This window comes from Diplotaxodon limnothrissa, linkage group LG12, assembly GCF_057381915.1.
Source record: "Diplotaxodon limnothrissa isolate DT_005_m linkage group LG12, D_limnothrissa_male_GT1.1, whole genome shotgun sequence".
Lineage (NCBI taxonomy): Eukaryota > Metazoa > Chordata > Actinopteri > Cichliformes > Cichlidae > Diplotaxodon > Diplotaxodon limnothrissa.
The window spans coordinates 16,207,480-16,222,344 of record NC_140607.1 but is presented as its reverse complement, the minus strand read 5'-3'; the positions used below and the strand labels follow the sequence as shown (position 1 = coordinate 16,222,344).

General features: G+C 41.7%; 2 protein-coding genes across 2 annotated transcripts in view; both read left to right on the top strand.

Moving 5' to 3' along the window:
* pebp4 (phosphatidylethanolamine binding protein 4) overlaps positions 1-4,806 on the top strand; it is a gene marked incomplete at its 5' end in the record, with an annotated part of 52,302 nt that extends 47,496 nt beyond the window's left edge. Inside the window, one exon of the mRNA XM_085367731.1 lies at positions 3,503-4,806. Coding sequence (XP_085223857.1) covers positions 3,503-3,594 — 92 coding nt within the window. The remainder of the gene's footprint in view (positions 1-3,502) is intronic.
* Positions 4,807-9,771: 4,965 nt separating this feature from the next.
* Positions 9,772-14,795, top strand: egr3 (early growth response 3). Its single transcript, XM_085368099.1, has 2 exons — positions 9,772-10,234; positions 12,931-14,795. Exons 1-2 carry the CDS (start codon positions 10,081-10,083, stop codon positions 14,007-14,009), a joined length of 1,233 nt encoding a protein of 410 aa, XP_085224225.1. The 5' UTR covers positions 9,772-10,080; the 3' UTR covers positions 14,010-14,795.
* The last annotated feature ends 70 nt before the right edge of the window (positions 14,796-14,865 follow it).

Here is a 14,865-nt window from a genome sequence, read left to right as displayed (position 1 = left end):
TGCTACAGCAGGCCTGAGTTTCAGCCAGGAGTCGGCTGCCTTAAAGGAACACGTTAACGTGTTGAATTTTGGCTGGTTGTGTTTTTTCTATGTGTCTTTTTTTTTTTTTACAGAGTCTTGACAGGCTCGGAGTAAAAGTTAAAGTGTCTTGACTTTTCCTCAACTTCCCTTATCCACAAATATCTTTATAGTATTTCTAAAATGGGTTACTTCCAGCTGACACAATATAAGTATAAGTGAAGTAATTTGTTAATGAGTCACTTAGTTGATAATTAAGAAACTCATAAAAATCAGAAAGATATCTGCTGCTTCCAGCTTCTCATAATTTCCTTTGGGATGAGTGAAGAAAACACAGCAATTGATAATGAAAATGAGAGTTGCACACTTTTTTTAAAAAAGTAATGAGGATTTTGGAGTAATTGAATAAAATCCAATAATGAAATGTAACAATAAAATACAATTTAACAATAAATCTGTGTTGACAGTGTTTCATATATGGACGTTGCCTCAAAGAAGCAGCGGCGTTTAAAGGTGGGAAGCAAAGATTAGTGTCACCAATTCTGCATCTGACCAAATATGAGATATGCTAAGAATCCCTGCTTATCTTCATGAGTTACGGTGTTGATGGACAGCCAGGAAAATGTTGCAGATCAATATGATGTGTCAGCGAAGTTGATCTTTCATTTAGTGGTTTGTATGGGAGTTTTTCAAAATGATCCTATGAATTCTTCAGTTGTGGCCAAAACATGTTTTGGTTGTTTTTTTTGCCAGGTCAAAAATACCAAATTGTAATTATGAGTCAACATTTGTGCCAAATTTGAAGAAGCACCCTGAAGGTGTTCCAGAGATGATATATTCACGAGAATAGTTGATTATTCCGATAAACTGTTATGAAAAATAATTCTTTGAGTCATTTCTCGAGCAAATGCTAGTCATTATCCGGTCCTGCCTCTCCAGTGTGATGAGCTCTCTCCTCTCCGTTTTATATAATTGGAAACTCAGTATTTCCAGCATAGAGAGAAACAGAGTGGCCAACTATAATTCAACAATTCCCCTCAAGATTGAAGCGCTTTAGCTACTGCTGTGTTTACGGTAAGCTCCGACACACTCACACTGACCCTGTTTAAGCATCCCCGAAGAACTGTTCTGTGTCCGACCCCTGACCTCTGACAGATACAAAGAAATTAAGGTTGCGTTTTGCTTTAGTTATAACTATGAATCCTGCGTGAAGAGCTCTTAGCCTGATATGATTCCTTCGACACTACCACAAAGCAGCATCACTTGGGTTTTTTTAGTATTTCTGAGACACTGTAAGAGGTTTAACAGGGACACCGCCCACACCACTAAATGTAGCAGTTCTGTGTCACCTCACAGCAGTCCTGATCTTTCTGCCATGCCCAGACGTGGAAGCAAGGTGGAAACAAAAGGAGAGGCAGGAAGACTTTAAGATCGCCCTCAGGTCCCACACTATCTGTCCTTTCCATGAACACGCAGATGGGAGAGGCGGAAACGCGTCTCGGCACTACAAACAGGCACCAGCCTATTTTAAGGTCACTTGCGAGTCTAGGCGTTTGCGGGGTACCAGCCAGTGTGATAGCACTAGATATTCTGAATTTGCCTCATTTTGGATTTTGCCCAATGATTGCACAGCTTTAGATGGGATTATGTGGGTAAAGCCTTACAAGCAGCGCCTGGTTTCTACTCTCTGTTTGATCATCATGCTACAATAAAACAATCGCCAGTGTGACATGCTCTATTAGAGGAAATGTTTCCTTGTATTATGGTAGGTTTTTCCCTATGAGTAAGGGTAAGTGAAAGTTTGAATATTAAAGCATGACTGTCATGAGGTTCAACTCTGCCACATGACTCATCAACTATATCCCTATATTGAGGCAAAATAGGGATGTAGCTGCCGTCTGTCCCCTCACCCCTTTTTTTTTATTTTTTTTTTTTAAGTGGTGTCTCTAAGGGTGTGAGGGACCTTGTTGTGGACATGCAGGGGATCTGCAGAGGCGGTGCATTATCTGTGACTGAAGCACAGACCAGAAGGGGCACTGGAAGCATGCCCTATCATACAGATAGGTCACTTGACTCCATTGCCCTCACTTGATTATCAGAGACCTTTCTCCAGGCAGCTCTCATTCAAGGAGAGGACCTGGCAAGATTCGGGTACTCATCTGCTCATCTCCCAGTTATTATTCATCATTTTCCCCCCACCCGCCCCAGCTGAGCTCAGAACTTGACCCGAAGTTGCGAACACTCTGAGGTGTCAGTCTTAAAAGCTAAATCAAATTGGTGAGAATCGGGGGAAACGGTTGTGTAATTATTAAAACGTATATCAAATATATATACTTGACTTTAAAATTTGATAGGAGCTAGGTGCCGTAATGTCTGCTGGAAAAAGCGTGAAAATTATAACCATGTACAAGACATTTTGTGCTACATGTAAATGAACCCTTCTGATTTGTTTCTGCATTGATGGGGTAGGGGGTGGGTGAGTGCACTTGATGTCTGTGGCACTGGCAAAGCGTATTTCTTCTCCCATATCTCATTCAAAAATGCCGGAGGATACAAATGTGGCTCTCTGATGGTGAAAACAGCTACAGTGAGGGCCTGTAAAGCAGCTGCAGCGAGAGGTCAAAAGCAGTAATTTTTATATTTTTTTTCTATCCAGGCATAGTCAGATTTGACCCCAAACTGTGAGGCCACTCTCTCTACAGATTTGGACTATTTCAATAGTTGGCTTTCTATTCAAAAGATGACTTTCCGACGCTATTCTTGAGCAGCTGTTAATGTAATTACTGCGCATACGGAAATACCAGGATGTCAGTGATTCCCTGGATTACAGAGCAAAGCAGCAAAGCATTGTCTTACGCGCACCCAAACATATGAAGACACAGATAGACAGACATTCGTTCTGCTGTTGAAGTTTGCAAGTTGAAAGCATGCAGGGTTTTCTTTCCCTGGAATGATAATTGTGATTTTTTTTTTCGTCCTTTTTTTGTGTGTTAAGGGAGAGGAAGCTGCAGGGAATCAGCGGTTGTCAAAATCTAAGAAGTGATATTGTCATACCAGCCGGATGGCCGTCTGGTGTTTGTTTAAAAGGGGAGGGAAGAAAAAAAACAGTCCAGGCGATTGAATCATATCTTCTTGCCAATACGTCCTTGCGTTCCCACCTCCATCATTACAGCAACATGTTTTATTTTCAGCAGTGCTGTTCTCAGTGACTCACATCCCAGAGCCATGTGCTGCTCAGTTAGGCCTCAGATGCCCTAAACACAGACCAAGTGGTCATAAGAAATGCTCTTGTAATCCACCGGAGACTCTGCCTAAAATGTACTTTATTTATATACAATATTGCTTATTATCTAACAGATAATAATAATTTATTGAAATCAATCTGAAAACGGTTTCAGATCAGAGTGAAAAGTGAGTACATTTCCCCTCCAAGTGTCTGTAAATACTTATAAATATCTTTGTGTTTGTCTCCCCGCTCCCACAGGTAAATGGGATTTTCAAGCCTTCATCACAAGTTTTGATCTGGGAGAGCCCGTGGCTACTCTTCAGTTTCTCACCCAGAACTACAAAGACTAGAGGATGCTCAGATGCCTGAAATGGAAGAAGAAGAATCTGTCAGTAGACAAATATAAAAGATTTCTCCTCACTTTTACTCTATCAGCAATTACTAAACAGCATACATTCTTCAAGCTTGCACAAGCGAGCCCTCTTTGCCTTTATCTTATCATTACGTTAGAGAGCGAGATTTCCTCTTTGTGTTACACCAGCTGCTTAGGGTTTTGATCTCGGCCCGTATCTCTTGTCACGTGGTACGGAGCAAAGGATTTGGGAGGTAGAATTTAGCTTTACCAGGGGGTTTCTTATTAGTTTCCGAACACCGTCGACAAGAGAAGGAAGACGGCCTGATATCACAACTCTGTGTGGAAAGAGTTGATTCTAATTCAGGGGCGGAAACACGTCAGGGCCAAAAAAAGGAAGTGGGAGGTGAAACCGAGACCGCAACACAGCCGGATGCCGCAGTGGAACTTGAACCAAAATACTCTAGTGACAGGGCAGGGGAGGAGCCACAGGGCCTGTCATGCTCCAAGTGAAAGGAACTTACTGTTTGTGTAATTGTTTATCATATTTCCATTGACCACTGGAAACAATGAGCTGCTTTCATGCGCTTGATTGATTTATCTGAAGTAAAGGCTGCTGTGATCTAAACGTGTCCTTGAGTGTAACTTTGGGACAGCAAACCCAGTTTGAACTTTGCACAGTTGCGTAAGAGCCTCACCTGGCAAGTCTGTAGAGGATGATGCGGATAAACTTTTCAACCCTTTCGCGATGAGATACTTTTCAGACATCGCAGGTCTTTGTAGAAGGTGGGTCAGAGGACCCCCCACGCCATGAGGAATATCGGTTTCTAACCAGCAACTCTCCTCTGGGAGAGGCTTGTATCAATACCCCAGATGTCTGAAAAAGGCTGGATTTACATCAGTGACTTTGATGTCCTGATGATCAATCTCTAGTTGGTGGTTTCATTGACCTTAATTTGGTGTCTCATCGGTGGGCTAGGCGGGAGTAGGTAATGGAGGTTTTTGTTCCTTTGGTGGTTAAGCCAGCCTTGGTTAAAACCCTTACGCGGCCCCTCCGTGAACTCTGGGAGATCATTGATCAACTTGTCCTGCGTTTGCTTTGTTTTCCTCCCCGACTTAGCATTCAAAGCAGCCAAGTCAACAAACAAAAACAACCATAAGCACACAGTTTGTCAGTGAATCCATTGCTTTTGAATAAATGTTAAGTATCTGTCGGTTTGAAAATTACTCTTGACCTTGATTTACCCATCTTATTTGACTTATGAAATCACATTTTTAACAATTGGCAAGTCGAGTATAATTCCACACTCATTGTGAAGCATGCCAAGTGGGAGAGCATTCTTCCAAAAAACCACCTACTTGAATCCATCAGTACACCACTGAAATGCCAAGATTTGTACTTCCAAATACACTGTGCATTTTTTTCCCTGCTTTATATCTTAGAGATATCCTGCCAAAACAGCTGGGTTTTGCCACTCAGCTTCCTTGAATGTGTTTATTTTTACTCCGAATGTCAGGAGAGTTGAAATATTATGATTAAGAAAAACTGACAGCTGTAGTTCATCGCTGCACAGTATATTGCACTTCTCTGAAAAAACTTCTCACATCCCCTGATGATATGGGAAAGGCATTTAATATTTTTTTAATTTATTCAAACTTAGATTAATTAAAAGGAATTTGTATAATCAATTCAATTGCCTAACCACCGCTGAGTGATCTAATATGCATGTTTACTTGGAGTCTCCATTCTTCTTTTCTCTTCGCTGCAGAAGTAGATTTATTTCACTGAACTTCATCACTTACTGTGAGCAGTGGCAAAGTGAACTCGACGGCATGATCCGCTCACCATTTTGCACACGTGTTTCTGTGCGTTTAACCTCGACAGAGTGGCATTGTCTTTATATGAATCTCAGTGTGTGTTTTAGCCCACCTGGAAATTTGAGTCCCAATTCTAAAAACAAAAGTTCACGTGATTATCCAGGTTTTTAGGCACTATTGAACACTTGTTTACATTCAACAACAAGGAATCCAGAATTTTAAAATACACCTCTTGACCTCTAAAGATTTTTTGCTGAGGTATCTGTGCTGGCCCTGCTTTCTAAATGCACATTGGTATCCATATTAGTGAAGCTCTACTACAAATGGCAGACTCAATAGGGAGATAACTTAAATACCTTTATGGATGCATGTCTTAAAAATAAAGCTAAAAGCTTATGTATTATATTTTACATTCTCCCCTCAAACTGTACAGAGTGTAACCATTAGACCATTAACCTTAGTGGTTTTACAAAGCCATTTACGATGTGTTTCTCATTCACACACAAGTCCCGAGTTACTGGCATACCATACGAAACAGCCTCGGGTTCAATTCAAGTACACTGGCTTGTGGATCACGCCGGCAACTCTATAATTACTGGAAAATCTTCTCTACAACTGGATCTACAGTACAAGAGAAGTTATGAGGTTAAAAGCAGGTGATTCCTTAATGTACTTTAATTTTACAGGTATGTGTGCAGGATAAAGTTAGCATCAATAAAAGGACTGTTTTAAAAGGACCCTTCGGAATATCAGGTAGTAATTGGACAATGATAGTATCAGGGGGGAAGGTAGAGTTTGTTCTTACTGGGCTATCCTCATCTGCTGCCTGGAAAACAATAATAAGGCACACTAAGGAGACGAGCCTTAAATCTGCATAGGAAGAATATTTCTCTCTAACTTGATTACACTTCTTCCACTGTCCTTTGTGCCAAATTTAAAATTTTACATAGATAGGGGATAATATCTTGATCCTTTTTACCATGTTAAATGTCTGAAACTTGGTATACACTGTTATCTCCAATAGTTTGAAGTTGGAGGCACCTTTATACTACAGACTGTATCTGAAGGATATTCAGATACAGATACGTTTCAGAAAAGCAAAACCACTTCAGCTGGCGGCTAAAATGAGCCCAGCTGCATAGTCAAGGTAACGTTATTATACCCATAGGCAAGGTAAATTTGCTTTACAGAAAAACTGATAGCATTTGGCATCCCTTCAAAAACACGCATAGATGTCTCGGGTAAAAACAATCCTTTTGGCTTGATTGTGATCCCAGTAAAAAATGGCCTGATGAGTTTATGGACTCAAGCACTAGTTCAACATATTGTTGAATATAACACCATCTTTATTTTGTACTTCATTCAATTTGAAAAGAGGAGAGGTTTTAGGCATATAATGTCAGCTGCATGTCCCTTATTTTCTGTCAGGTCTCTGGGTTGTTTGTTGCAAATTCTTCTCAATTGGATGATGTACTAGTGTGACTATGATGTAAATTAATAAACCATATGCCCAATTTTAAAAAGTTAAGAAATTGGTGGATGAAGTTAACTTTAAAGTAATCAATAACCTGTCAGAATTGGCACTGAAACTTACAAACAGGAAGTGAGATCATATCTTACCAGTTGTTTCACGCAGCAAACATGGGACACTCTTTTTATTTCTTTGCAAAAGCATGATCATGATTGTGTTTAGCTGGTTGCAAAAGCTTAAAAAATGGAGGACTGAATAATCTGGCGTGTTAACTAAAGTTTCAACCGAGAGGAGTGGTTAATAATAGGGCGGCACTTCTGTTCTATTATTACATTATGGAGTGAAAAGGGACTTATTAGCACTGTTCCTCAGTATTACACCATGATGATTGTGCCCCCTCATCGATGCTTGCAGTAACCACAGGTTACACAAGAACAGCACAGGAAATAATAAAGAATGTAAATTTGCAGGCAGTGTAACTTTCCAACTCCTTTAATAGTAAGGAAAAAACACTTTAGCTATCCCCATGAAGCTTGGAAAAACAAAACTTATTTGCCTGCACATCCACGCTGACTGGGAAGTTTCCTGCTTTAAAGTAAGCATGTGCTTCCATGGAATCCCTGTATGCAAAAGAGCCCGGACACTGCAGTCAAAGAGATCTAACGCCGCAGGGCCATGGACAAACAACGCAGGCCTGCCTCATGTGCCCCGGCTCACAGTCGAGGAAATAAAACAGCAACAGGTACGGTAGGTGTTCCAGCTCGACTGTTCAACTTTCCAACCACAGAGCCACCACCCGGCACTTCCCTTTGGCGAGATACACTGCAGTACAGAAGGTCCTCAGTCATGCCGATGGGATTCTGATTGATTTGCATCTATAGACATAACAGTTGAGGAAGCCTTTTTCCATGGATCACTGCATTGATGAACTCATGCATTTTTGCAAGATGACAGTAATATAAGATGATAAATAGTGATTTTAGAAACATTATTATGAATAATCTCATCCTATCAGGTTTTCCTGCTACTAAAATACAAAACTTAATAGAAAACCTTCTGATAATGTTTAAAAGGAAAATTGATGTTCTGCAACTTTTACTTTCACCCCTGGCAAACAGAATCAAGACAAATTTAACTCGCGATGCCCTTTGACCTGGGCCAGTGTAAAAAAAGTTGATACAGTGAGCAAGCCGAGGGAATGAATCAGTATGACGTGATGAAGCCAAAACAGAAAATCTATATTCAGCCTGTTATAAGAATGTTGCAATTCGAATCAAGTTTACCGGGATAACTGCTGTCTGCTTAACCGATTTAAGGTATCCTACAAGAGCGGAGTGAAGACACCCTGAGGGGGACAGCCCACTGGTATGACTGACACTCATAAAACGCAGACACGAGCACATGGAGGACTCAGTAATGAGACATACGAGATCACTGGCTGATCTGTTTGTATAAGCCCCCTAAACACTGAGCATGATTCAGACTAATTCTCCCACACTGTTTACACTTCTGGTTCATTGAGGTACTATTAATTTCTCAGGTCTGAAATATTCAAGCTCTGACATTTCATTCAGTATTTTCTGAGAATGTTGCACAGGCCTGCGTGGCTTACATTGACACAGCAGCAGCAATGGAAAATCGATTTAAAGAAACCTTTCTTAAAATCATTAATTAGGAGTGAAACCATTCAAAGATCGTGAGTGGATGGTGACTCCAAAGCTTTTTATTTTTTATTATCTTTTCTCTCTTTGTTTTTAACTTTTAGTGTAATAAACCAAATTACATGGGTGTATTTAAAAATAAAATAAAAAAGAAGTTGGGGTTTTTTTCTGTTTTTTTCACAAGTTGGTGAAAAGCGAGCCATGACGCTTTGTCCACTGTCATCTCTTTAAACGTCTGTGGCTTCCGATCACTTTTCCACTACTACCACCCGGAACTCACATGTCCAAATACAGACATTTAGGGGCGGGGCCGGACACTGCCTTATTTGGAGTTTCCACTTAAGCGGTCACTGGGGCTCCAAGTCTAAGCAAGCCTGTGGATTTGCAAAGCCCTTGCAATATTTACAAACGATTAACTTCGCCATTTACTGCATTTCTGCGACAATGATGCTGCATGAAAAGGAGTCAGTGTTCTGCAACGAGCATGTAGGAAGGTACAAAGTGTGTTTGTGTGTGTGACAAGAGATAAGAGAGAGAGATAAGATAAGATAGAACTTTATTAATCCCTCGGGTGGGTTCCTCTGGGAAATTCGACTTCCAAAAAGCACAGCAACGACCGAAGTGACAATGAAGAGCACTTACACTTTCAATATTCAAGTTTGTGGCTTTAGCTTTGAAAGGGAAAAAAACAGGCCTGGGAGTAAAGTCAACAAAAAAAAAATTCACTATTTGGTTAGTTTGGGCAGAATGTTAAGAAACAACTTGTGATAGTAAGCAGTGTACTGTCTCAGCAACAATCCCCAACGCCACAACACACTCTGTTACTGTCTCACACACACACACACACACATGCATAACTAGCCGGCTGTGTGCCTGATAAATGCACATGAGGACTGACAATAAAGATAAGTGCTGCTGAATCATTGCAATGTTTCCACAAGGACGGGAACACATGAGAGCCGCGGGTCTTCCTGAAGAAGGACGCAGCTGGATGTGGCATGTGGATTTTGTAAACTTTGCAGCTATCTGTCTGTCGGAGCCTTTTTGCCTCCACTGTAGTTTCCACCGACTGACGCGTGGAGAGCCTGGCGCTAGGCGCCCATGTCCATATATGGTCATCTACGTCACACAAATGTTCCATCCCCCTATTTAATACGGGCAGACTGGAGTCCCCTATCCAGCTCCAATAGAGCAAGTAGAGCTGCTCTTGTGCAACCAACACCACCACCTCCTCCATTGATTCACAGACTTCAAATTCCCCCACAAGCAGCCCATCAGCTTCCACAGTGATCAGATTAATAACAACAATAGCCTGTGATCACACAGGGGGAGATAACCGGCGCTGCTCATCCTCCGCGGGATACTTGGATAGCTACAGCAACAGGATTCATTCCTGCTCCTCTCTCTTTTTTTCACGCCCGATCCACACCTGTGTTTTCCACTTTGAGAACACCCGGTGTTTTTTTCTTTTTCTGTAACTGTCTGGGATACCTGCGCGTTGCCCTTTATAAATGTCGGACTGAATATAACTGCTATGACAGGGAAACTAGCGGACAAGATCCCTCTTACCATGAGCAGTTTAATAAACACGATCCCTGACAGTCTCTACCCAGAAGAGGACATCCCGACGTCTATGAATATTTTCACCAGTACGGAATCCATTAATCACTATTCACAGATGAACACAGGTAAGACCTTGATCTACTTTTGAGAGAGTGTGTGTGTGTTTTAAGAAAAGTGGCTCAAACTGCGATGCGCGCGGACGGCAACAGTTGTCTCGGGGCTTTGGAGCACCTGTTTGCGCTTAGGCTGTTGCGCACAAAGGCACAATTCTAACCTGGACTTTTTTCTTTTCTTGTTTTTTTTTTTGAGAGGGTTCAGGTGAACATCGCCCTCTTTACATTAGACAGACTACGCAAAAAATGCCACTCAGTTGATCGTGTGTGTTTTTACTGCTGTCGTTATCATAATTCCATTGTCCGTACAGCCGAGATGACAGGATTTCAGCCCGAAAAAGCCAACTGCTGCCTACTCACGCGTAGAAAAAACTTTTAAAACATCGGCTCACGTGTTTCATTTAAGTAGCGATGCGTAGCTTAAAGTGGCTTTAATTCAACAAAGCTGAAGCGCGTTTGAGTAAATGTCTGGATGTGAAAGGTTGTGTGAGTGGAAAACGGCTAATTTGCGCAAAGTCCATTAAAAAAAAAACGCGCAGGGCTCCGTGGCTGAATCTGAGATCTTTACGGTGAGGGAAAATGTGTTTAATTAGGCCTATGTGGTCAAACTCCACTGTCACCGATTTGTTCATCTAATATCCCGCAAAGATGGGTCAACTACTTTAGACAATGACTCTCATTCACAACTCTATTAGCATGTCAGATTTTAGTAGGCGTGTGTGGCCGCTTTCCCCCCTATATGAAACACGTTTAGACGTCAGGCCCCTGAACCTGCTTATATTCAGTGAGTGGCAAGGCCGGATATATTAACTGATTTATCGCGTAGTCCAAATCGGGCTAACATATTTATATTTAATTCAGACGCCTACCTAAAGTCGACTTGTTGTTCGGCTCAGTGTCGTGGATTGGCATTAAATCAATCCCTCGCTGTACAGCTTTAACCCTCTGAGATGATGGGTCAGTGATCCACGAAAATATATCAAATATTTAACTTCACGTTTCCTTTAATTTAGTAACTGTGATTTACCTGCTCCGTGCACAACTTCATGCACGACCCTCTTTTCTTTTTATTTCCTCTTCAGGTGTTTTGTTCACAGATTAAAGCAGATCTTTAGATTCATTTTAAACTGAAATATTTCCCCCTCAATTATCTCAGAGGTGTGCCTTTGAATTATCCAAGCGCCAGGTGTTACACGTGACATTTTTGGGTTTTTTTAAAAAAAATTTGGAATAAATACAAGTTTATGACATACGTGTGCCATATTATTATTATTATTATTATTATTATCATTTTGTTTTGACTCGGCAGTAGAATATATTTTGAGACCTTGGTTGGGACGTTTAAAAAAATGAATGAAACTTAATAAGGAAAAAAAAGATGTTGCGGGTTACAGGAGTGTGTGTTGCTACTTTAAACCTCTCCCCTTGCTGAAATTCTCTCAGTAACCTGTAAGCCATATATTTACAATAGGTCCGTCTGTTTTTGTCCTCCTGTTTCTTTATTATTTGGGGTAAAATACAAAATTTTTAAAAAGTACAATTTGAACGTATTATGCTGTGATTTTACAGGTGGAGCAGGTGTGTGCTATGCTCTTCAAATCTGACCTATAATAAAAGAGTGGTGATTTTAATTAATGTCCCTCATTCCATTAAAATATCATATTACACAAAATACCTCCAAAAGATTTAGATTATTAGATAATAATAATAACAATAACAATAACAATAATAATAATAATAATAATAATAATAATAATAATAAACATAAACTGAGACTTGTTTTATAAATGTCATAGAAAAATATAGCTTGCTCCAAGTCTCCATGTGTTAAATGGTATGGTGCACAATGCACAGAATTTTTTCTTTTCAGCCAAATTCCAGCAGGCTGTAATTACTGGGAAGGAAAATATAAATGAAAAGAGACGTCTTTTTTAACTGCTGGCGAAGAGAGCATTCCAATTTACAAAAAAAAAAAAAAAAAAAAAAAAAGAAAGTCTCATATTTAATTTTTTGAGTATATAACCAGCACATGTATATGTCACCCATTAAGTACATCTGTATTTGGTGGGTTTTAAGGCATCTTATGACAAAGTCAAATGTGCACGAGAGACTGTTCGTTCTTGGTTGAAGTGTGAGCGATAGAAAATATCAAACACGTAAAATTCCTCCCAGATGTTCTTTGTTGCTTATGTGTTTTGAATCCTTGAGCATGATGGATGTGGCGTCTGCCTTTATAATCCTCCCTGCTGTAAAGAAATCAAATCTTGCCATTCAGTTTGGCTGTCCTCCTGAGGGACACAATGACTGGATCAAAGGGGGTGTTTAGGTCTTGATTTATGAGAGCTTGTGGGATCTGAGAGAGAGAGGAGCGAGAGAGAGACACCCTTCTCTCAGATGCAGCAGTCAGTCACTTAACTTACAGGTCCGACAGCGTTCACATTTCTTTATGAACTCTATGGGACTTCTTTCATTTTTCATCATTTGTTGTCTGTTGCACAGGTATGCATAACATCTGAATTCCGGACAAACCTTGAGGACTGCCGCTTAAAGTTCATGTAGCCAAGTTTTGTTTTTGTTTTTTTCTCCAGAGAGTACGCCATGTTATTACTTTCTTGGGCTTTTCTTATGAAATGATTACATTTCAAATTCACATATGAGCCATCACGTTGATGATTTATTCATGTGTGTTTTTATTTGCTTTCATCTAGATAATATCATGGATCTGGGCATGGGAAGTGAGAAAGCAACCTCGGAGATTCAGTATGGATCCAGCTTCCAGTCCAACCGCAGCGGGCAGACTGTCACCTACTTGGGGAAGTTTGCCTTTGACACTCCTCCTTCAGGTGGCATTGGTGGCTCTGGCTGGTGCTCTGATAACAATATCATCAGTCTTGTGAGCGCGGGGATCCTCGGTGTTTCTCCATCACCCGGCACAGTAACGACACAAACATCATCCTCCGCAGCAAGCATGGGCGGACAGACGTCAGACATGGAGCAGGTATATGGTCCACCACTGCCTGCTTATTCCACCTGTGGTGACCTGTACCAGGATCAGGTCTCCTTTCACCACAGCCCTGCCACCAGCACCCCTCTAGCCTACCCTGGCAATGACTATCACTCCACATCAAAAGCCTCCATGGATGGCAGTCTTTTCTCCATGATCCCCGACTACAACCTTTTCCACCATCAAGGGGAGGTCGGCGTGATGGAGCACAAGCCCTTTCAGACCATGGACCCCATCCGAGTCAACCCTCCACCCATCACGCCTCTGGAGACCATCAGAGCATTCAAAGACAAGCAGCAAATTCACCCAGGTTTCATCGGCGGGCAGCAGCACCCACCTCAGCACCACCCCCCACCACAGACACTCACCCTAAAACCCATCCGACCACGGAAGTACCCCAACCGTCCCAGCAAAACCCCGGTCCACGAGCGGCCGCACGCCTGTCCGGCAGAGAACTGTGACAGACGCTTCTCGCGCTCAGACGAGCTCACGCGTCACCTCCGCATCCACACGGGTCACAAACCCTTCCAGTGCCGAATATGCATGCGCTCCTTCAGCAGGAGCGACCATCTGACCACACACATTCGCACGCACACGGGTGAGAAACCCTTCTCCTGTGAGTTCTGTGGACGCAAGTTTGCCAGAAGCGACGAGCGAAAGAGACACGCAAAGGTGCACCTGAAACAGAAGGACAAGAAGCCAGCTGACAAGAGCAGTGGGGCAGCTGGGAGCCACAGCTCGCCGCCCAGCTCCTGCGGGGGGCCAACTGTGGGAACGTCATGACCATCACTACGTGCACTTGGACTGGACCCTCACCACACACAATAAAGAGACGTAGGAAGAAGGGATCACGTCTGCTATGAGATAAATAGGTGACTCTTTTCCTCTCTTTTACACCCCTGCTCTTTTCAGTTCCTTCTATTTTTGAGATGGATGCCTTTAGATTAAGTAAGAGGGGAAAGGCTGCTACGCCCTTCTCTTTCAAGCAACTCAGAGCCTCAGCTACTGTAACACAGTGCCAACACAAAGAAAGGGCACCGTGTGTATCTATAGGTTTTGGAGTGGATACACTTTTGTAAATTTGAATGAAATTTTCTAAATTGGAAGGAAGCCAGAATCCAGGATAAGGGTCGAAACAGACAGAATTATGAGGGAGATGAGGAACGAGTGGTCTGGGGATGTATGCATTAATTTTAGTAGGCTGTTTAAAAGTGCAATTGGTTACATTTGTGTACCGTCATGGAAACCTTATTAGTGGCACTTGACTGTCTTTTTGTTGTGTTCTGGGGTTGTTTTTTTTCCACCTCTTTTTGAATGTTGTTTTCTCAAAGGAATGTGCCAAATGTATTGTGATGATGCAGCCAACCTTGTTCTTTTTACTGTGCCTGACATTTGCCAAAACATAGCAGTGGTATCAGCTTAGCACAAACGTTGAGTTAAAGCAAAGCTCAGATTCATTAACCACACACCAGATTTAGATTTACCTGCACAAATGAGTCAGATCTAGAGAACGACTTGACTGGGTCACACAAAGCAAAACCGATGTCTTGTCCTGTTACATGTACACACACGCCTGCAGCAATCGATGCCTTTGCCAATACTTATTTATTTGTAGTCACTGTGATACACTGGTTTGGGG